Source organism: Cryptomeria japonica, chromosome 7 (assembly GCF_030272615.1).
Source record: "Cryptomeria japonica chromosome 7, Sugi_1.0, whole genome shotgun sequence".
Taxonomy (NCBI): domain Eukaryota; kingdom Viridiplantae; phylum Streptophyta; class Pinopsida; order Cupressales; family Cupressaceae; genus Cryptomeria; species Cryptomeria japonica.
In genome coordinates this window covers 826,884,010-826,906,747 of record NC_081411.1, presented here as the reverse complement: position 1 = coordinate 826,906,747, position 22,738 = coordinate 826,884,010, and the positions used below count along the sequence as shown (strand labels likewise).

At 35.8% G+C, this 22,738-nt stretch overlaps 2 protein-coding genes across 2 annotated transcripts; both read right to left on the bottom strand.

Moving 5' to 3' along the window:
• Positions 1-14,035: 14,035 nt before the first annotated feature.
• Positions 14,036-18,817, bottom strand: LOC131038977 (disease resistance protein RUN1). Its single transcript, XM_057971608.2, has 6 exons — positions 18,158-18,817; positions 16,965-18,034; positions 16,653-16,721; positions 16,045-16,368; positions 14,594-15,958; positions 14,036-14,507 (listed from the first exon to the last, which is right to left on the bottom strand). The coding sequence occupies exons 4-6, from the start codon at positions 16,345-16,347 to the stop codon at positions 14,091-14,093; spliced, it is 2,085 nt and encodes a 694-aa protein (XP_057827591.2). The 5' UTR covers positions 16,348-16,368; positions 16,653-16,721; positions 16,965-18,034; positions 18,158-18,817; the 3' UTR covers positions 14,036-14,090.
• Positions 17,380-18,714, bottom strand: LOC131857022 (TMV resistance protein N-like). The gene is made up of 2 exons (XM_059209009.1): positions 18,158-18,714; positions 17,380-18,034 (listed from the first exon to the last, which is right to left on the bottom strand). The coding sequence occupies exons 1-2, from the start codon at positions 18,712-18,714 to the stop codon at positions 17,380-17,382; spliced, it is 1,212 nt and encodes a 403-aa protein (XP_059064992.1).
• Positions 18,818-22,738: the final 3,921 nt, after the last annotated feature.

The window sequence follows — 22,738 nt, the reverse complement described above, 5'->3', positions numbered from 1 at the left end:
ATTTGACAAACTTTTTCTTCAAATCCAGGACACATATGGTCAATCTATTTGAACCCGTGGGGTCACATGAGGCTCCTCTACAATGGCCTATCTTTGTTTTTGACGAGTCGGAGCCATTTTCAATTGGTAGCATTTTTTTGCTTGCTGCAAAAACCGTCAGTTGCATGCAATGCAAAGTCGCCAGATTGGCTAGAATTGATTTAGTTCGTCGTGTGCACAAACTGATGTCATGAGTGCATTTGGGTGGGAAGGTTTATGCTAGGCATGTCATTGTCGTGCATCCCAAAGTGCCGAAATGTCAAGAGTCATACCGTACCGGTGCGATCTCTCAAGTGCCTTGAGTCCAAAAAAAATCAAAATTTGACAGATTTTTTCTTCAAATCCAGCAAATATATGGTTGATCCATTTGAACCCATGGGGTCACATGAGGCTCCTCTATAATGGCCTGTCTCAGTTTTTGACGAGTTGGAGCCATTTTCAATTGGTAGCATTTTTTCTCCTGCTGCAAAAAACGTCAGTTGCATTCAATGCAAAGTTGTCAGATTGGCTAGAATTGATTCAGTTCGTCGTGTGCACAAACCAACATCGTGAGCATGTCCAGGTGGGTAGGTTTACACTAGGCATGCCCTTGTCATGCATCCCAAAGCATCAGAATGTCGAGAGTCATACCATACCAGTGCGATGTCTTAAGTGCCCCGAGTCCCAAAAAATGTCAAAATTTGATGGACTTTTTCTTCAAATCCAGGACACATATGGTCAATCCATTTGAACCTGTAGGGTTGCGTAAGGCTTCTCTACAATGTTCTGTCTCAGTTTTTGATGAGTCAGAGCTATTTTCAATTGGTAGCATTTTTTCGCCTGCTGCAAAAACCGTCAGTTGCATGCAATGCAAAGTTGTGAGATTGACTAGAATTGATTCGGTTCGTCATGTGCACAAATTGATGTTGCAAGCGCATCTGGGTGGGTAGGTTTACGCTAGGCATGCCCCTATCATGCATCCCAAAGCCTGGAATGTCGAGAGTCATACTGTACCGATGCAATGTAGAAGTTGCTTGACAACTTTTTTTACAATTTTTTTGACAACAGTGACAATTTTTGCTCAAATTGTATCTAGTCTCAATCTATGACCCCTATGACTCAATAATGACTTAAGTAATTCTCCATGATTATACAGGAATCAAGAATGCTCATGATTGACTAGGGACAGATCACATATACTAAAAGCATAGTCACAAAACATTGACACACAAAATAGTCACAAAACATTGTCACATATTATTCAAAAATTTGCCTCTAAATATGGTCAAATCAGCTCTTGGCTATTTGATTATACAAAAAAATTTCTTACAAATCATATCATGGGCTTTTATATCAAATTTGGCATTACAATATGTGCAATTCAACTCATCGCCATTTTAATATACAAATCATATCATGGGCTTTTATATCAAATTTGGCATTACAATATGTGCAATTCAACTCATCGCCATTTTAATATACAAATCATCTCATGGTATTTTATACAAAGTTTGGCATTACAATATGTCTGATTAAGCTCATCGCCATTTTAATATGCAAAATTTGGCATGTACATATGTACAAATTAGCTCATTGCCATTTAAATATACAAAATTATGCCCCTAAACTTGTAAAAATCAGCTCATGGGTATTTATATATACAAAAAATGAAAATAGAACAATTCATCGACGATTTATACAAAATTCTCAAAATCATTCTACTCTAAACCGTAGAATCAATCAAGTGAGCCTTCAGGATCAACTCTAACCCGTATTGTGTCAAGTATTGCCTCGTGGTTAGATTCACGAACTTTCCATAAAATGTTGTTATGAGGTCTACCACGATACTTCATCAAATGAATATTTGTTGCAACAACAAGGTTAGATAAATGAAGAATATGTTTGTGTGTTTCAAAGTCCTCAAACAACCAAACATCAAAATTCTTGATAGGGTATCTCCAAAGCCATGTTCTTGTCATGACAACAGGCCCTATTGGGTACTCAATACACTCTCCCTCAATGATTGTGGTTGTCAATTTTCTTTTAGGCTCAACACAATGCCACAAATAGTAATATGTTCCTTCTTCATTGTCGTCTTCTGCAACAACTACATAAACATGACATGCATTTTATAAAGTGTTAATTAATACCAAAAATAAAGTATGATGTATAACAAAATGAACCAAAAAGATTACTTGCAAAAAATTAACTCAAAAAATCACCTGAATCCACTAGGTCAGATACATGGTCAAAATCCACTAATGTCTCCATCTGGCTCAATTGTAGTGCTTTGGGAATTTGATATGAATCAATGGGAACCAACAATCTACAAGACCATTTTTCAATGCACTCTTGTGATTCACATTCTTCCCACAAACAATACATGCATGAAGAGAAAAAACATACCATCTGTCTCATATAAATTACCAGTGAACTTGAATTTGAACTAAAAAATGAGTGCATGTCCCTCGATCCTACAATTGTATAACAATCTAGATAGTTTTCAATGTTAGATTCAGTGATCAACCAAAAATATCTATGAACCATTGACGTACCTGGATTACTTGGACCCATCATAGACTTACACCATCGTACAATTATTTCCGCATCTATCAACTCAGCACCACCTTCGTACTTCAATTCTTCCCTAGCTAGGGCTCTTTTCACACATGCTCCTGCACCATTGTGCTCTCTCTCTTACCATTTCCAGCCTCAGTGAAATTCCAAAAATGTTGTACACCACTTGCCATATGCATCCTTGCCAACCAATAAAACATCCTTGCATTCTTAAATTGTGCGGTGCAATTATCTGACCATATTAAGTGTCGGTTGTATCATATGTTTCTTTCCCTTAAACTATCATAGAAAACTTTAAAGCATCCTTGTACAAACTTTGATGAATGAGTACGATCATTACTTATGTAGAAGTGATACTCTCTTACAACCTTTCTATCCTCCTCTGTGCTATCATCTGCATGCATGAATGCTATGTGTACAAAAATAGAAACTTGTGTAGAGTGATAATACATGGATTGTACTTCATTTTGAGGTTGTAGTGTAAAATTTTCAGCGAAATCAATGATAGAGACAATGGTGCCAAGAGGAAATCTATCCTTACATAACTTGAATTGCTCATCTAACCATCGAGCTCTATGTGTATGCATTATGTACTCATAAACTAGTTTCTCTTGAAACATTTTCATAAATTGAGCTACACATATATCATTTTTCACTAGCTCACATCTCTTCAAACATTTTCCATCTTTAACTCCATATGTGACTGTCTTGTATTTTTCGAAAGAAACTAGTTTCGTACCAATTTCATGTGTGCTCTCCAAATGTATGCATCTTGGTAAACATTGCAAACCACCACATATAGCACAAGAACCTTCCAAACAAGGCATCTTATAATAAATGCAACCATCATATCTATTACATAGCACACTTGAAATAAATTCTCTTACTGACTTAGGAGGTGCTTGTATATTACATTCCTGCAAAACATCGTTAGTGTGCAAAGTAGAACAAATATAACGAAAAATATCATAATGCATGTAAAATTCAATACTTGAAATAAATTCTCTTACCGACATAGGAGGTGCTTGTATATTACATTCCTACAAAACATCGTTAGTGTGCAAAGTAGAACAAATATGACGACAAATATCATAATGCATGGAAAATTCAATATGCATCCTACAACAACACGTGGTGCATACATGATTAATCTTAATATAAAAAGGTTTTGCCATTTCAAAAAATCTTTGAGAAATTCTTATTTGAGGAAACTTTTGAAGGAATCTTTCATAAAATTTAGTTTGAGTCATATCCAAATAGTGTTTGGGATGTGGCTCACGATTTGTAGACCCAATTCACCTTCTAACAACATCTCTTTGGTTGGGCGAAACTCTTGTGTTGTCATGCCAAAATTTTTCAATTAATGTTTTTAGTGCATCAACAACAACCTTGTCTTTGCGTCATAGTCTACCCAAGAATAATCAAAGAGAATTATTGCTAGGTTCCTGTATTTTTTCCCGCCTCTTTGATGCTTTACTTAATGTTGTTCTACTAACATTTAACAACTTACTTTTTTTTCTTATCAAATGATCTTTTTTTATTTTCTTGCTCATTATGGTTGATGTAATGACACGTCGAGTAGCATTATAATCTTTAGTATGTGATTTTGAACCAATAGCTTGATATGCATCAAATAGATTTCTCACAATAGTTCTTTCACTATTACTTTCAGATGATCTTATGCCTAGAATTTTCATTGTCTCTCTAAAATTCAAATTTTTAATCATTTGAACAATTAATTGACATCTTGCGGTTTGATTTAAGTTTTTAAAATAGTTTTGCCATATTCTTTTAACCATTCTCCTACAAGTTCGTTCATTCATTTTATTGGGCATTGGCTTCAGTATATTCTCATCAATGTCAATTAGATACTTTGGTTTCCTACAAATGATTCTAGGAGTTGTTAACATCAGTGCATTATGTACATTCAATTCATCAAGTAGAGAAGGTGTAATATGTTCATCATTTAATTGATTATTCAATGCAGTATCTTCTTCAATTGCATTAGGTTCAAACAGTAAATGAAATGTCTCTTCTTCAATTGCATTAGGTGTAGTATATTCATTTGGTAAATCGAATTGAGATGTTGACGATGACATACCTTCTTCTCCCATTGTTCTTATGTCACGCAATTTCTTCATACGTTGCCTTTGTCTTTCCATTTTAGCCTCTTTTTGTTCCATCGTTCCTCGCTTGTTCTCTCCCATGGTTGATATTGGTTGTCCTAAATAGAATCATATTACATATATATGTAAACAAAAGTTCATAAACAAATAAATAACCATAAATATGCATCTTATCACTATTTTTTAGAATCAAACTATTAAATAATCACAATACTATTGACAAAAACTATACCCTCGACCCTATACAATAACCATATACCTTATAACCCAATATGCTAAACCATATGAGGTCATTATGGGTCATATGGTGTCCTAAGGGGTCATATGGTGTCCTAAGGGGTCATAGGACACCATATGACCCCTTAGGACACCATATGACCCCTTAGGACACAATGTGAACCCTAGTGATACTATATGGTGTTCTAAGGGGTCACATGGTGTCGTAAGGGGTCATATGGTGTCCTATGACCCCTTAGGACACTATATGACCCCTTAGGACACAATATGGTGTCGTTATGGGTCGTATGGTGTCGTAAGGGGTCATATGGTGTCCTATGACCCCTTAGGACACAATATGGTGTTGTTATGGGTCACATGGTGTCCTAAGGGGTCATATGGTGTCCTATGACCCCTTAGGACACCATATGACCCCTTAGGACACTATATGGTGTTGTTATGGGTCATATGGTGTCCTAAGGGGTCATATGCTGTCCTATTGGGCCATAGGACACCATATGACCCCTTAAGACACCATATGACCCATAACGACACTATATGGTGTTCTAAGGGGTCACATGGTGTTGTAAGGGGTCATATGGTGTCCTATGACCCCTTAGGACACCATATGACCCCTTAGGACACAATATGGTGTTGTTATGGGTTGTATGGTATCCTAAGGGGTCATATGCTGTCCTATGACCCCTTTGACACCATATGACCCCTTAGTAAACAATATGGTGTCATTATGGGTCGTATGGTGTCCTAATGGGTCATACGGTGTCCTATGGGGCCATAGGACACCATATGACCCCTTAGGACACCATATGACCCCTTAAGACATCATATGACCCCTTAGTACACAATATGGTGTTCTAAGGAGTCGTATGGTGTCATAAGGGGTCATATGGTGTTCTATGACCCCTTAGGACATGGTATGACCCCTTAGGACACAATATGGTGTCGTTATGGGTTGTATAGTGTCCTAAGGGGTCATATGGTGTCCTATGGGGCCTTGGGACAACATATGACCCCTTAGGACACCATATGACCCCTTAAGACACCATATGACCCCTTAGGACACAATATAGTGGTCTAAGGGGTCGTATGGTGTCATAAGGGGTCATATGGTGTCTTATGACCCCTTAGGACACCATATAACCCCTTAGGACACAATATGGTATCATTATGGGTCGTATGGTGTACTAAGGGGTCATATGGTGTCCTATGACCCCTTAGGACACAATATTGTGTCGTTATGAGTCGTATGGTGTCATAAGGGGTCATATGGTGTCTTATGACCCCTTAGGAAACCATATGACCCCTTAGGACACAATATGGTGTCGTTATGGGTTGTATGGTGTCTTAAGGGGTCATATGGTGTCCTATGACCCCTGAAGACACTGGATGACCGATAATGACACTATATGGTGTTCTAAGGGGTCACATGGTGTCATAAGGGGTCATATGGTGTCCTATAACCCCTTAAGACACCATATGATCCCTTAGGACACAATATGTTGTTGTTATGGGTCGTATGGTGTCGTAAGGGATCATATGGTATCTTATGATCCCTTAAGACACCATATGACCCCTTATGACACAATATGGGGTCGTTATGGGTCATATGGTGTCCTAAGGGGTCATATGGTGTCCTATGACCCCTTAGGGTACCATATGAGCCCTTAAGACATAATATGGTGTTGTTGTGGGTCGTATGGTGTCGTAAGGGGTCATATGGTGTCCTAAGACCCCTTAGGACACCATATGACCCCTTAGGACACAATATGGTTTCATTATGGGTCGTATGGTGTCCTAAGGGGTCATATGGTGTCATATGGGGCCATAGGACACCATATGACCCATAACGACACTATATGGTGTTCTAAGGGGTCACATGGTGTCATAAGGGGTCATATCGTGTCCTATGACCCCTTAGGACACCATATGACCCCTTACAACACTATATGGTGTTCTAAGGGGTCATATGGTGTCATAAGGGGTCATATGGTGTCCTATGACCCCTTAGGACACCATATGACCCCTTACAACACTATATGGTGTTTTAAGGGGTCACATGGTGTCGTAAGGGGTCATATGGTGTCCTATGACCCCTTAGGACACAATATGGTGTCATTATGGGTCGTATGGTGTCCTATGACCTCTTAGGACACCATATGACCCCTTTGGACACAATATGGTGTTGTTATGGGTCGTATGGTGTCCGTAGGGGTCATATGGTGTCCTATGACCCCTTAGGACACCATATGACCCCTTAGGACACAATATGGTCTTGTTATGGGTGGTATGGTGTCCTAAGGGGTCATATAGTGTCTTATGACCCCTTATGACACCATATGACCCCTTAAGACACAATATGGTGATTTTATGGGTCATATGGTGTCCTAAGGGGTCATATGGTGTTGTATGGGACCATAGGACACTATATGACCACTTAGGGCACCATATGACCTGTAACGACACTATATGCTATTCTAAGGGGTCACATGGTGTCGTAAGGGGTTATATGGTGTCCTATGACCCCTTAGGACACCATATTACACTTTAGTACACAATATGGTTTTGTTATGGGTCGTATGGTGTCGTAAGGGGTCATATGGTGTCCTATGGGGCCATATGACCCTTTAGGTGTCATTAGGGATCATATTGTGTCTTAACAAGTCATATGATGTGTTATGACCCCTTAAGACACCATATAACCCCTTAGGACACCATACGACCCATAATGACAACATATGGTATCCTAAGGGGTCATATAGTGTCCTATGGGGTCATAAGACACCATATGATCCCTTGGGACACAATGTGAACCCTAACAACATGTAAGGGGTTATATGGTATCCTAAGGGGTCATATGACTCTATATGACCTGTTAGGACACCATATGACCCCTTAGGACACCATATGACCCATAACGACACTATATGGTGTTCTAAGGGGTCACATGATGTCGTAAGGGGTCATATGGTGTCCTATGACCCCTTAGGACTCAATATGGTCTTGTTATGGGTCGTATGGTGTCCTAAGGGGTCATATGGTGTCCTATGGGGTCATAGGACACCATATGACCCCTTAGGTGTCATTAGGGATCATATTGTGTCTTAACAAGTCATATGATGTGTTATGACCCCTTAAGACACCATATGACCCCTTAGGACACCTTATGTTGTCATTATGGGTCGTATGGTGTCCTAAGGGATCATCGCACACCATAAGACCATACTGATCCCATATGGTGTACTAGGGGCTCATATGGCATCCTAAGGGGTCATAGGACACCATACGAACCATACTGACACCATATGGTGTACTAAGGGGTCATATGGTGTCCTAAGGGGTCATAGGACATAATATGACCCCTAACAACACCTAAGGGGTCATGTGGTGTCCTATGACTGATTAAGACACCATATGGTGTCGTTATGGGTTGTATGGTGTCCTAAGGGGTCATATGGTGTCCAATGACAACTTAGGATAGAATATGGTGTCATTATGGGTCCTATGGTAACCTAAGAGGTCATACAGTGTCCTATGACCCCTTAGGACACCATATGACCCCTTAGGTGTCGTTAGGGGCCATATTGTGTCCTAAGGGGTCATAGGTGTCCTATGACCCCTTAGGACCTAGAGAGAGGAGGGAATGAGGAAGAAATTAAGGGAAAGAGGTGAGAGAGGGAATTAATTGGGTGTAAGGATGAAGAGGGAGATAGCTCGAGGGATAGGAGAATAAAGGAATTGTGAGAGCTAGAGAGGGGAGGGACAAAAAATAGTATGTATCTATAACAATGAAGAGCCCGAGAAGAGCTAAGGGGAGAGAGAGAATATGAGATCTAGTTCATAGAGAGATGGAACTACGAGGGAAGGGAGATAAAGAAGGGAGAGTTGAGATAGCGATTTCTATGTACACATTTGGTGCTCTCCCTATTTGGCGCGCACCAAATGGAAAATCCATTCTTCACATTTGGGCTTACACCAAATAGGGTGAGCACCATATTTGGCATGCGCCAAATGGCTTACTTTGGGAAACACCAAACCTATGGGTTGGATTTTCCTTGGGTATCCAACCCAAAGGTTTGGATGACCATTTCAGGCTAGAGACGTGTTTTTATCAGAACCTTGAAAATTTTGACATATTTTTGGTCGTGCTCTCTATTAGGTTTGTACATGTTTCAATGAAGTTAAAAAAAATACCGTGGTAAACTTGAGCTCCCTCTTAGCTATCCAACAATGTAATTTATTTTAAATTTTGATTTCGTTAAGTCTTTCATCTATAATTTCTTTTGTCAGTGTGTCTGTTTTTTGTAAAAAACCAACATGCACTATTTTGGGTATAGATTTTTACAGGTTCATCAGATTTTGAAAAAACTTACATTTTTAGAAACTAGACTCCATTCTACACAATTTAAAAAAAATTGTTTTTATTTTTGATTTGTTTTCAATGATTTTAGGGGGGAGCATGCTCAAATTTCTGTTTTTCAAGATGTTTCCACTTTGAAAATTAGTAAAAAATCATATACTCATTTAAAAATTAGGTGAAAAATCTGGCATAAACTACAAGGTGTTAGCTAATTTCTCACTAAAGCGATTTTAAAAATTCAAAAAAAAAGTTAACATTTTAGGGGGGCCACAACATACGCTATGTTATGTTTTTTGCATAAAAATAAGACCACTTTTTGTGGGCCCCCTTTTTGAAGCCCTTAATCTCCACCATTTTAAAAAAAATTAGTAGTTTAGAAAGTAGACTTGAAGCACTCTGACTCTTATTCATGTTGGATCTTCAAATTTGGAGTGTAACTATCTTCAATTTGTCATTGAAGTTCAGACTTTGCTGATTTCAGAAAAAAAGTGGCATCTTAAGACCCCCTTTTGGTACCACAACTTGTTGCACATACCCTTATGCGCTAAGCTTATGTGTGAATGCGCTAAACTGGTATCACAAAGCGCTATTGAAAATTTTCTTAATCTGAAACTGGTTATGCGCTAAAGTGAAGGTTGAGAGCGCTAAGTTTTGGTGTAGATGTGCTATAGAATGATTGATACGCACTAGGATGTTGCTCCTATGCACTAAGCTGCCCTGATTTCTTTGTTTTCTACCATTTTGGAATTTTAACTTGTGTTTTTTATGGATGTTTTAAAAAAAAAAATTGCAAACATGGCACATAAATGAGATAATAAATTTTGCCTATGCTAGACAAATAGTGTATGTTCTGTGAAGATGTGTTCAAATCCTCCATGTTTTCACAGGTTTAGATAACAAGTAAGACAAATCAGATAGACTCTTTATTCAAGGGTCATCAACAATATCATAGCCCACTAGTCTTGATACTCCGTTAGCTAAAACAGCCTTGTCACCCCCTAGGGGGTGCCCATTTTGTTGCTTTTTGTCATAAATTAGCTCAAAGTGAATTTCTTCACAATTGAGTAGTTATCTTGGGACATATATGGTTAGTGATCTTGGGGGTGGATTCTTCCCCCCCCTTGCACTATGATATTGATGATGTTTGGATATTGACTCAGTTCAAAGTTTCTAGTTCTAAGGCTCTTAATCAGGCTTTTGTTCAGTCTTCAATGATAAAATCCCTCGAGAGGCTTCCCAACCTTTAGAACAAAGGCTTTACGTATCTTAAAGATATTGGGGGAAGGCTAATTGCTGAGCAAAACCGTTGAAGGGACTTTTGTTAGCCTCCACTTTTGATTATAGTAGGTTGGAACACTTGGCGATAAAGTTGTTTCCCACTTAGGTTGTTCCCCTCTCACCGACCATTTAAATGGCACTCTAAGAGCAACTCGGGAGGGCAGGCCTACTAAAGGATTTAATTGCTTGAAGTAAAGAAAGCATAAGAGTGGTTTGTTTTTTTGGTCACCCAATTAAGGGGAGAGCATATACCTTCCACTTTCAGGACAAGGCAAACAATATTCTTTTTAGCCTTCAAAACAATGATGATTTATCTTCTATTTGGAGACTTTGCTCCAAAAAAGCATGGTGTTCTTTTTAGATCCTCATAGCAATAATTTTCTATCTAAGAAAATGGAAATCTTGGTCAACAAAATGAATCACGATGTTTGGTCAACAAAAGAAAAATCGTGAATTTAAAACTCCCTTGCTTTGCACAAAATAAAAAGTGAGGTTCTTTTTACACTTTTCAAAATAAAAATGGATCCTTTTATGCACCAAAAGAAGGTGAAGTTCTTTTGAAAAAAGGAAACTTGTTCTTTTTAGACCCAAATTGAAAAAAAATTCCTAACTTGCAAAAGAAATAAAGAGTTTATTTTTGTTGTTCTTTTTATCTTGCAATGAAATTCTTTTTAGAACCCAAATGATGATGTAGTAAATTTTAAGCCCAAAATGAAAACATGAGATTCTTTCCAAATTTATAGAAAAGTGAATTGTTTTTACTAGAAAGTTAAAAGAATTAAAATTCCTATTTAACTTAAACTAAACCTGCATGAAAGGGGTTAACTACCTGCAAGAAGAAAGTCAGTAAAACCAAAATCTAATGGAGACTTACACAAGCCTAAAATTGTTTTCCTTTGGTTACAAAATTTTACCTTTTCCATATCAGATCAATGCTCTATACTGCTGCACCTATGCGCTACAGAAAAGCACATATGCGCTACATAATGCTTCATATGCGCTAAGCTATTTATTGTATGTGCTACTCTATTTTCCGAATGCACTATGATTATACAGAAGGCAGTCAGACTGTTATGTGCTAACTAAAATACTAAATGAGCTAATGAAGAGGTCTTATGCGCTACATAGTAAACTAGAAGTGCTAACTAAAGGTTTCTATGTGCTAACTCATCTTTTCTGCGTGCTTGTCATATTGCTCCTACATTAAAAATGATAAGATTAATGGAGTTATGCCCCACGGGGGACGCCATAAATGTGTGCGAGAAATGTGGGGTAAAGAAACGTAAAATTCAGTTTAAAAAAGATCCACACATCAATGGGACTCTTGGTGCAAGTTATGGATCTATATTGAACATCTCAACTTCCCAAGAGGTGTTCCATTGTTCTCTATCTCATGGGATCCCTCAAGTCAATTCCTTTTCTCTCAGACAACTGAGCAAAGTGACTTAAGATTGACAACTCCAAGAATTATTGATGTTTGATTAATTCAACATGAATGCATTCCTAGATATGTATGATATTGAATCTATGTTGATTTGAACTAGCATGAATATGATGTTATGCTGAAGATTAATAATCCTATCCTAACAATATATACTAGTCTAACATGGATATGCTATGATATCTAAAATTACTTCTAAAATGCTATTAAGATTATTTTTATCAAAGAAAGGCTAAATGCTTAATAAAATGACTATAGATTAGATGCATGAAATTTGAATATCCTAAAATGAGAGAATAAGAGCTAGATTTATAGGAAAAATATGGCAATGGATATTCAAGATTGGATAATCTTAACAAGGGCCAGGATTGAAAGTTATCAATCCATGTTTACAATTCTCACCAATGAAATGGTGACAATTGTCAACAAGAGGTTGCTTGAGAGGAGATGAGAGAAGCATTAAATGCTTGAGAAGACATGATGGTTACCTTAGGAGGTAAGGGTTAAGGTTAGATTAAGGTTATCCATTGGATAAAGGTTTTACCCAAGGGATGAACTCTTGTGCAAGGGTTAAAGGGATAACCAAGGTTAAATCCATGAATGCTTGATGAGACCCTTGGGTTAGATGAGGGTTAAGTTAGAGAGAAAGTCCCTAACCATGCAAGAAGGTTGAGTTAACCATTAATGGCCAGGAAGGCTTTGGGGACAAATTTGTAAGAGTCCTTCCAAATTTGGGGGAACTCAACAAGTTATCTTGTTGAATGGATAAAGCCTTTAATGGTTATTGAATACTTTGAGAGTTTGAGAAGTGACTTCCCTTTTCTTTGGGATGTGATAATATTTAGGAGATGGGTTAGGCTAATTAGAAGTGATTAGAAGAATCTAGAAGGGGGTTTAGAGAGGCAAGTGGGAGATGTAGGATTTTGCAAGTGGATGGAGGGGAATTTTAATTAAAATAAATTACATTATTTCAACAAAAATAGATGCAACTTGCATAAATACAAGTGGGGGATTTAAATAAATAAATTAGATTTATTTACATGCAAGGATGAATTTAATTAAATGTAAATTTAATTAATAGGGGAGAAAGGGAAATTAATTAAATAAAGTGATTTATTCAATTAAAGGTTATGAAAGGCTTAAGTGAACTTAATTAAATAAATTAAGTAATTCATTTAATTAAATAGAGGAATGAGGTTAAAATGAATATTAAATATTCACCTAGGAAAGTGGTCATTTTTATATGTCTACATTTTGCCTCTCTTTGAAGTGACATGTGTGCGCATGTTGATTCAAAGAAAAATTGTTAGATATGCTATCAAAATTTGTTGATATGATTGATTTGATATGAAAAGTTGGTTTATTTGTTTTTTCATAAAGGGTATGCACGAGTCATTATTTTAAAACCATATAAAAATCAAAGAAAAGGCAAATCTGTTAACCAACAATTTATGTATTATAATAACCATCATAATAGTTGTTTACTAAGTCATGTTGATGCACTAATGTAAAATCACATGATTGATTACTTTTTAGATTTAAAAAGCATATTTTATTCAATTATAAGTAGGAATATATAACATTAACAATCTTGAAGTCACAACTATCAATACTATGCTTTTAAAAATATTAGTCTTTAAACATTGTCAAATATTAAGTTCTCTTCCCTATTACTAAAGTACAAAAGTTTTCTAAAAAAAGGTTGATTTATTTTTTATTTTTTATCATATATACATTAAATTTTAAATTTATTATAATATATAATATACAAATGATATATTCTTTTACTTTATTAATAAAATTAATACGAATTAAATTGTAATGTTTACCTAATATAACTATTAATGAAACAAATGCTCTTATAATTTGAAACTATTACATCATAATAATACGAAGTAAGATTAGATATTATTAGATGGCATTCATATTTGAAAAGTTAACCAATATAAATTACTTGGTAAATCTTTAGTTACATTTAAAGAAAATGGCAAACCCGAGCACTGAAGTAATTTCACTCTTTATTGTTTAATGAAAATTAACCCGACACTCGCTGCCTTCAAATACCCAGCTTTCTTAAAAAAGGTAACCAGCTGTGAAATGCCTCCACTACTTTTTGTTTATCCCCTCGCACAGCCAAACATTTCTCCACTTTGCACGTGTCGTTTTTGACCGTGCCTATTATGAACTCATTTCCATTCTGTGATTTGTAGACACCTACCCATGCCCATCTACCCTCTTTCAAGAAAAAAATACCCTGTGGAGGCACTAACGTGTTAAATGAAGAAACACTATTTATAACACAACAGAGCATAAGGGCATCGCCATTGGAGGGAGGCAACTTCACCAACGTGGACATCGGCCCAATTTGGAGGGAGTGAAAGAGCACGAGATTTGGAGAGAGCGGTAAGGAGTCTACAATTGAGGACGCCTCAGGGACTGCGGGCATACATATACTTATTTCATCTGGCCATTTCTGCAAATTTCTTGCACAACATTCAGTCAATGGACAATCAGATGAACATAATTAGAAAATTTAATTACTAGAAACAATTGAATTACCTCTATCGTTTGAATGCAACGTTCGATAACTGATCCCTTGCTTGCTCTGAGTTCCACCACCCTCAATTTCTCCATGCCCTCCAAACTTTCTATACCGGGCACCTCCCAGCAGGTCTCTACTCTCAAACTTTCCAATCTTGTGCAATTTTCCAAACCTTTAATTTTCTGAATTCGGTAGCAACCATATACTAGTTCAAATTCTCTGAGAGAAGTTGAATGTGCAAAGCTCGGGAGCTCTTCCAACTCTGGACAATAGCTTATTTGCAGGCGTTCAAGATTTACTAGATCACAAGGAACCCTTAGCTTCTTCAGCATTTTACAGTCGCTCATTTCTATTGACCTGACTGTCGTTGGAACTGCTTCGATCTCCGTTAAATGATGATTTTCCTTAAGCTCTAGGCTCTCAAGGCGGGGATAACGGTCTTCAGACATTGAAATCCTGCACACTTGTGTTCCTTTTAGAACTATATCCTTAAGGTTACTCAATCCAGAAGGTAAACAATTGATTGGGCACGCATCTATCCTTAAATGCTCTAAGAGATTAAGACGCTCCAAAGAGGCCGGCAAAGAAAATAGATCTTTGCAAGCAACAATTGAAAGATTCCTCAAGGAGGGCAAATCTCCTAGAGAGGTCGGCAAAGATTCCAGGCTTGAACAATCATAAATTACAAGTGTCGTCAAGGAGGACAAATCTCCTAGAGAGGTCGGCAAAGATTCCAGGTTCGGACACCTTCCAATTTGAAGATTTGTCAAGAAGGACAAATCCCCGAGAGAGGTCGGCAAGGTTGTCAACAACTCACTCCCAATGCTTATCTTTTGTATCCTGCTTAATTGACCAATGTTAATTGGTAGCTCCCTTAACCTCATTTTCCCTCCCATAAAGATAAATCTCCCTGACGGTGCCAAATAGAGCTCTCTCAAGCAGGCCTGATTTGTGAGATGACGAGGCAACTCTTTCAATTGACTGCACCTGATAAGATTTATGTACTCCAGCTTTGTGATGTTTTCAAAATCCTCTGACGCAAGTATGAGTTCATGACAGGACTCTAAATTGAGATATTGTAGAAGCATCAGTTTCTTAAAAGAATCTGGCATCATACTCAATTTCCCGCAGCAACTCAAATCTAGAGACCGCAAACTTCTCAAGTCGCCAAAATTGGTGGGTAGTGATGATAGCTGACGACAAGCATGCAATACTAAGTCCTCCAGCGATCGAAGATGGCAAAATTCTTCTGGCAGAATCGTTAAATTGAAGCCATGTACGATTACTATCTTTTTCAATAAATTGAGACGCCCTATTGACGTTGGAAATCTTTGGAATTTAAGGCATCCTGAAATAACTAACACTCTTAGCTGCACAGGAGCCTGCAACCCATGTATAAAAGTGCAAAACATTCAACAACTATTAAAAAAATTAAACTATAAATTTATTTGAAAGGGAAGATGCTTACATCGCTATCAGTCTCCCACAGCTCTTTCAAGTGATTTCCCCCTCTTCCAAGGTAGTCTTCATAGAGTTCTAAGACACTCAAATTTTTCAATGAAAGCTGTGAGGGAAGATTTCTCTGTCCAATTTCAGACCAGCGAAGCCAGACCAGGTCTCTTGATACTTCATAGATTGCTTTATTAAAATAATCTCCTCTAATCACAAAAATCTTTGGTCCAAGTGAAGAGAGTGTGAGTGACCAATCTGCTCCATTAGTACTATCCATGACTGCCTTGTTCAAGCTGTTATCTTGATTATAATAGTTCATCACTTGATAGAACCTCCCATTCTGAATAGAAAGTGCATTAAATAATAAGATAAAAGCATAAGTCTAGAGTCTTATACTAACACTTGAAAACTAGTGAAAATATGCATGATCAATATTCGATTTTTTAATTTAAAATTTTTTTAAATAGAACAGCAGTTTGCATGCGCACCTATTTGTTTTTTTGTTTAGTCACCCTTAATAATAAAATACAGTTTAGTTTTAAATACTGCTCTCTTGTTTAAACAGCCAATTCAATTATTGTATACACATCCCTCTTTTTCTCTCTTTCGCATACAACTAAATACCTCTAAATCTAGACCCCATGTTGTTATCGCGCTTGGGACAGCTATTATTCCTCGAATGTCATCTCCTTTCTGCAATAACAAAACAATAACACACAATCTTTTATAAATGAAAATCAATTTGTCGGCCGTTTGAAGATACACAATAAATAAATAGGTAAGCTGCCAAGCAGATTTTAAAAACTGATACTGTTTTCATAAACAGCTATTTAACTCATAAAATAAAATAAATTCTTAGACACAACATGTGGGTATAGAAATATGTTTTCCTTTCCACTATCTATTCACAAAATGAAAGGAAAGTATTAACTTCACCTTTGGCTTAATAATTTGTGGGGTAACCAAAATCTGTAAGGAGAATGTTGGCCTGCAATTTCTCTTCCTAGATCTCGCAAGTGGTCATGCATTCTTATGCAATTCTCCTTGTCAAGTTCGACCAAACATTTATTGAAGAGCTTTTCCCAACCATGCATACCACTCCACCCTGAACCATTCCATACTTCAATGGCTAAACTATTATCTTCTCCTATAAAGAAACATGCAGTGTCAAGGAACATCTCTTTCTCTTCATAATCAAGGGCTTCATAACTTAGTTTGAGTTTCTCTCTAATATCATCGGGCAATATTCTAGAAATCTTGTCCAGTACAGACTCCCAATATTCTTTGCGAAACTCTCCATATAATTGTGCTCCAAATACCTTTAGAGACAAGGGTAATCCGTTGCAAGCACCTAAAAATTTGTTAGCTCCTCAAATCCGTTGAGAGGAACAGATTGTGAGAAAGCATGCCAACAAAAAAGCTGCTCTGAATAAAACGGATCGAGTGCTCTCATTTTATACACAGATGATATGCCCTTTGATTTAAGAACTTCGTACTCCCGTGTTGTAATAATGATAAGACTGCCCCCTCCAAGCCTATCTTTTACAGGCAACAGAGCATAAAGCTGATCCGCATGATCCACATCATCAAGAACAATGAGCACCTTGACAGATCTCAAAGTCTTTGCAAGAATTGCCATACCTTGCTCTATATTGTCAAATTTTCGGTCTTCTTCTTTGACTCCAAGATCTTTGAGGAGTTGAATCTGCTTGTTATGCAACATGCCTTTGGTTGCACCATCTCTAACATCAAATATAAAACTAGACTTCTCCATAGATGAAGATATTTTATTGTATAAAGTTTTGGCAAGCGTGGTTTTACCGGAGCCACCCATACCCCAAATTCCCACGATTTGTACACCCTCCTGACTAGATTGGAGTGCATTCTTTTCAAAGTCTATTACTGTTTCTTCGAGACCGACAGGATGGTTTGCAACCACTAATGGCACGTTGTTTATTTCTTTCAATACAATATTCACAATATTCTTCAGGAACCCCATTTCATCACTGAACAAGTAAAAACATTGGAGAAACAAAAACAGAACGGATTATTAGGTGAAAGTTAAACACATAAATAAGAGAAATAAGGCATATTTATTGAAGTCGAGAAGCCAAATGTTTAGTACGTACTCATTATTTTTAATGATTTGGCCTTTGTAGCAAGAGACATTTTTGAGTGCCATTTTCCACTCTTGAAGCTTCTGTGGGCTGTATCTATGCTTCTTTTCATACTGCACAAAAGCATCAACGTAGATTCCCTTCCCTTGTTCTACATATCTGAGATCAGTGGGCTCTACATGGTAGAATACAGGAACAATTTTAGCACCAGTGGTAAGCATAAATGAGAGCTCTGCCAAACACCAAGGTGATTTTGCATAGTTCTCAGAAAAAATTGCTATATGAATGGAAGCACTATGCATTGCTGATTGTAATGTTGTAGGCAAGAAATCGCCATATTCCAACTCCTCGGAATCTAAAAAGGCTGTGACATTCATATCCTTTAGGACGTTATAGATCCTGGTAGCTAGCGTGTGTTTGACATCTGGTCCACGATGATTGATGAACACATCGTAGCGGGGCTTTTCCTGGAGTGTTGAGGCAGATGTAGACGCAGATGGCGCGACTTCATGAAAAGCAAGACTTTCTTCATTCTTTCGTTTACGAGCACCTGTAGAAGTAGACGCCATGGAATTGGATAGAAGTGAAGACGATGAACGCAGGAAAGCAGGGTCAGTGCTCTGGGAGGTGAATTATTTTCAGAAGTAAATGAGAAATTATTAAACGCGTAGATTGAGTGAGGGGTTTGCACGTATGAAACCGCGTGGAAGAAAAGCAGAATCATTTGACAAGTGGCAGACAAAAGTGGTATGGCAACCATGTGAATATTGCTTTATGTCAAGTCACGGGCATCTCATTTCCATTGTTTTGGCCTTTTTTTTTCCAAAGTAAAGGTGGAATGATGAAAATTGCATTATCATGCCTCGGAATAACCAGGCAATATGAATCAATATCGTAGAGTCCGTGTGTAAGGTGGACCCTACCTCGTGCAGGAAAGTAAGTGGAAGACAAGAAGTGGCGGTACGATGTGACACTTCAATAATGGTGGGTGTGATAATTCATAATAGTTGAGTCGCTGCAAATACAATAATACAATAATGGTGTATGTCCTAGTTCATAGTTCAGAGTTCATAGTTCATAATACGATAATTTTAGATTTCTTTTTAAATTCTAATTTAAATAATAGAATGTATTAAATTTATATTATTTAAAAGTAATAATATAATTCTAAATATTTGTATTAAAAAATAAAAAATAGAATGATTTATAGTTTAAGTTATACTTTGTTCAATACAATAATTTTTGAAATCTTAATTTATAAAATAAAACATGTTATTTTTTATTATTAATAGATAAGTTATATTATTTACTAGCAATTACATGTTATTTGCATGCAATGGTAAGCCGATAGGAAGTTTTTTGGGGATGATCTTGAAGGGAATGTTTGTGTTTTATATTTATTATAATGTTAGGTTTTTATATAGAATATTAACTTACATCTTTGAGGATTAATTTGTATTCTAGATGTTTTTTATTGAACTAGATGAATAATTTTTATCTTTTACAAAATCAATAACAAGTTTTCTCTCATATTCATTTCTAGTCAAATTGTTTTTTTTCCTAAACTTGTTTCTTAGAATAGTAACATTATGGTGAGTGTTTTCTTCTTTTCATTCTTTTTTAATTTAAAAAATGATAAAAATATCATAAATATAGCATGATTTTTAATTTTTTTTTAAGTATGGTATACAAATGGAAGTGATCTTATATCATATTAATAATTTCTTTTATCAATTCATTTGTGTTTTATATATTTATTTTTATTTTCATGTGATAACAATGGTCAATTTTGTCATTTATGTTGATGGATGGTGAGCACGAACTTATAGCAATAGTCTTAGACATTGTCATCATTGTGAGATTCTTTAGTTGTAGTATTAGGAAATTATACAAAACCATTGATAGTTTTGGGGAAATATATATTGATAGAAATAGAAATTATTATATGATCACAAAGAGAAATGTGAAAGTTAGTAAGTGAGACTTTCTCAACACACGTCTTTGTATATTCTTGAACTACATCTAAAATTTCATTAACAATATTTCTATTTAATGCATGGAATACACTAACACTCCATCTTTGAATGGATTCATGAATATCTAAACTAAAGAAAAACTTGTGTTGCATACATCTCACATGAAGCTTGATATAAATCAACTTTCACCAAAATAGATTGATAAAGTATATCATAAGGAATGTTTATGGTTACCATATTATCATTTTTAAATTAAAAAAGTCATTCTTCCTTCTCTATAGTAATTAAAGCAATTGTTTCATCCTCATTTGATGATAACTATGTATTTCAATATTTTGTTCATATTGCATCCTATACATTGCAACACTTCTTTCAACATGAGTGATCTGTGAATGAAATTGGTTTTTTATTGATAATTAGTTTTGACCTAAAACTATAAAGTTGGAGCAAATCTACCATTCTTCATATTGAAATGCCTACATTATTGACAATTCTCACAAATTTTTTAATATTACATATAATGACAATTCTCCTTCATCCTCCTCTTGAATATTAACACCTTGCTAAAAAAAGATATCCCCTTATTAGCATTAAGTTCCATGAAAAAACATGCAACTATTAAGGGTATACATGTTAAGCTCTATGATCAATTAGATTGTCATCTATCTCCACATATATCATTAATTAACTTGGAGATTAATATTACACAAAATTCCTAGTCAGAAATAACTTGCACGTTTCACTTGAAAATTTGTGCATTTTTAAGTAGTTTCTTGACTAACCCAATTGTTTATATATGTGAATGTTATGATAGGTTTTCAAAAAAATTTATCATTGATCTATTTAGTTGTGAAATATATCTTAGTCATAATTCTTCTAATGTTTTTGCAGTAAAAAACATTTTTGGCAACATAATTGGGCATTCTTATGCCATGGTTATAAACTTTTGTAGACATTATATTTATGGAATTCCATAGTCAAGTAACTTCAACAGTTTGTGCTCGACTCTTGTAAACAAAATTTCCTTTTTCATTTAAAACCATCTACATATAGCTTGTTACCCGCAAACCATCTTCTCTATCAAAATATTATCTTTATTAAACTGATTTCACATTCTCTTAAAATGCAAAGATTTATTGGCTTTTGGAAGGAATATTTTTTACTAAGTGCACCAATACTGCCATGTCCAAAAAAGGGCCTTCATTGGCAATTGTTTGTAAGCGGAAAACCAAACTCTAAAAGGAAATTTCAAAAAACTATTATCAAACTTCACCTAATATATACAAAGGAATATATAATCCAAAGAATAGGGCAAACATGGTCCACATGCACCATGTATAATTTTAGACCCCTTTATATGATGGGTGGATGCCCATGTGAGCTACATATAAAGGGTTTAAGGGAAAAAAATTGAAGCCATTTACTTATCTTGAGAAAGGAGGGCTTCCAAAAATACAATTGATTTATTGGAGTACATTACAAAATTATAATTTTTTTCATGCGGTTGTAATTTTTGGATTGAGCATTAGATACTCCATTCATAGACAAATTATTTTTGCTTCTCAAGAAATTTCCAATCTCCATTAGAACCTACAAAACCAAAACAAAAAAATGAGTATTTTGTGTAAAAATTAGTACTAGGAACCATGCTCTCAATTGAAAAACATGGAGCTTGCCTATCATAGAAATGATGTCTCTTTATAGGAATGTTTGACTGTAAAACAAGATTATCAAGACAATCTATTTTACCACAAAGGCATAAGTTTTCACTAAGCTACATGAACCAAAAACAAATAAATTAGTTAATCTAAGCACATTCCCTAGGGAATTTGACCAATACAATAATAATGTTAAAAAACAGACAGGCATGACCTTCATTCTTTTCTGGCAAGGCTTTAATTGGGAAATAAATATTTTGTAAGTACTAAAATACAAACAACTCTCAGCACATATTTCACTAATAACACAAGAAATAGAAGATTTCAAGGTCAAGTGTTGCCCAAATTGACCAAAAAGAACCAATGGCCCTTATAGATAAAGTGGTTTTGAGAATCTTTTTATGGAATGCAACAATGTAAAATCATTTAGCATTGACATAAAGTGACTTTTTCAAACCATTTATCTATTTCTCCCATCCCAATCACAAGGAAGCTACTATAATATTCAAATTTCTAGGTTATAAGACAAGTACCGAGCAAACAATTTGCATACTTGGGTAAGATACATGAGATACAAAATCAAAATACTCTCTCCTAAAATTCACACAAAGTTCATAAAACAAAAGTTGTTTGATGGTGGAGCAAGCCAAATATAATTTTTTTTAATTAAAACATTAATGGTTATAAGCATGGTAGTTATTGAAGAATTTAAACATATGCAGAAAAATCCATAACTTGAAATTCTAATTTTGCCTCTACTATTTGTTATGAGTAATTCCTCACAAAGTGAATGCCCATAGGGTATTGCATGGTGTTAATTCATGCACCAACAAGCCAAGTTAATAATTTTATTAGAATCTATCATTCTCCTAGTTCTATTGGTGACAATACCCATGGTGAAGTTCTACTTTTGCCTGTGCTACTTGTTATTATAAGTAATTTTCACATAGTGAATGCCT

What these genes read in the sequence shown, in the direction of transcription:
- LOC131038977 (XM_057971608.2), bottom strand. Translation starts at nt 16,347, where the DNA reads ATGAACTATTATAATCAAGATAACAGCTTGAACAAGGCAGTCATGGAT. An exon ending in TGTGGGAGACTGATAGCGAT is followed by an intron (nt 15,959 to 16,044) that starts GTAAGCATCTTC and finishes CATGGGTTGCAG; the next exon opens with GCTCCTGTGCAGCTAAGAGT. An exon ending in GTTGCATTCAAACGATAGAG is followed by an intron (nt 14,508 to 14,593) that starts GTAATTCAATTG and finishes AGAAATTTGCAG; the next exon opens with AAATGGCCAGATGAAATAAG.
- LOC131857022 (XM_059209009.1), bottom strand. Translation starts at nt 18,714, where the DNA reads ATGGCGTCTACTTCTACAGGTGCTCGTAAACGAAAGAATGAAGAAAGT. An exon ending in CAAATCATTAAAAATAATGA is followed by an intron (nt 18,035 to 18,157) that starts GTACGTACTAAA and finishes TTACTTGTTCAG; the next exon opens with TGATGAAATGGGGTTCCTGA.